At 60.5% G+C, this 296-nt stretch overlaps 1 protein-coding gene across 1 annotated transcript in view; it reads right to left on the bottom strand.

Moving 5' to 3' along the window:
- The window catches only part of RUNDC1 (RUN domain containing 1), a gene marked incomplete at its 5' end in the record, with an annotated part of 3,093 nt that extends 2,909 nt beyond the window's left edge, over positions 1-184 (bottom strand). The window contains one exon of the mRNA XM_010013423.1: positions 26-184. Coding sequence (XP_010011725.1) covers positions 26-184 — 159 coding nt within the window. The remainder of the gene's footprint in view (positions 1-25) is intronic.
- Positions 185-296: the final 112 nt, after the last annotated feature.

Raw genomic sequence — 296 nt, 5'->3', positions numbered from 1 at the left:
CGTCGTGGAATCCCCGGAGCCTTACCCGTTGTCTTTCCATAACCACAGACTGTGGCAGAGAATCATAGCTGCCCTCTTGGTAAGCAAACGTCTCCAGGTCATCCAGCTGTGTCTTGAGCTGCAGTATCAGCTCTCTCTGCTTCTCCTTCTGCGCCTCCGTCTGCTCCTGCTTCTCTCGCTCACTCTGATAAAGAGGGACCGGTAAGGAGAACTGAAGCTGCACTGGCGCACCAAGCCCCGCGGAACAGGAACACCGGGGGCGCCCCCCCAGCGCCGCGGCCGCACTCACCGGGGCT

This window comes from Nestor notabilis, unplaced genomic scaffold (assembly GCF_000696875.1).
Source record: "Nestor notabilis isolate BGI_N333 unplaced genomic scaffold, ASM69687v1 scaffold16934, whole genome shotgun sequence".
Classification (NCBI taxonomy): Eukaryota; Metazoa; Chordata; class Aves; order Psittaciformes; family Psittacidae; genus Nestor; species Nestor notabilis.
This window is presented reverse-complemented; position numbering and strand designations above follow the sequence as displayed.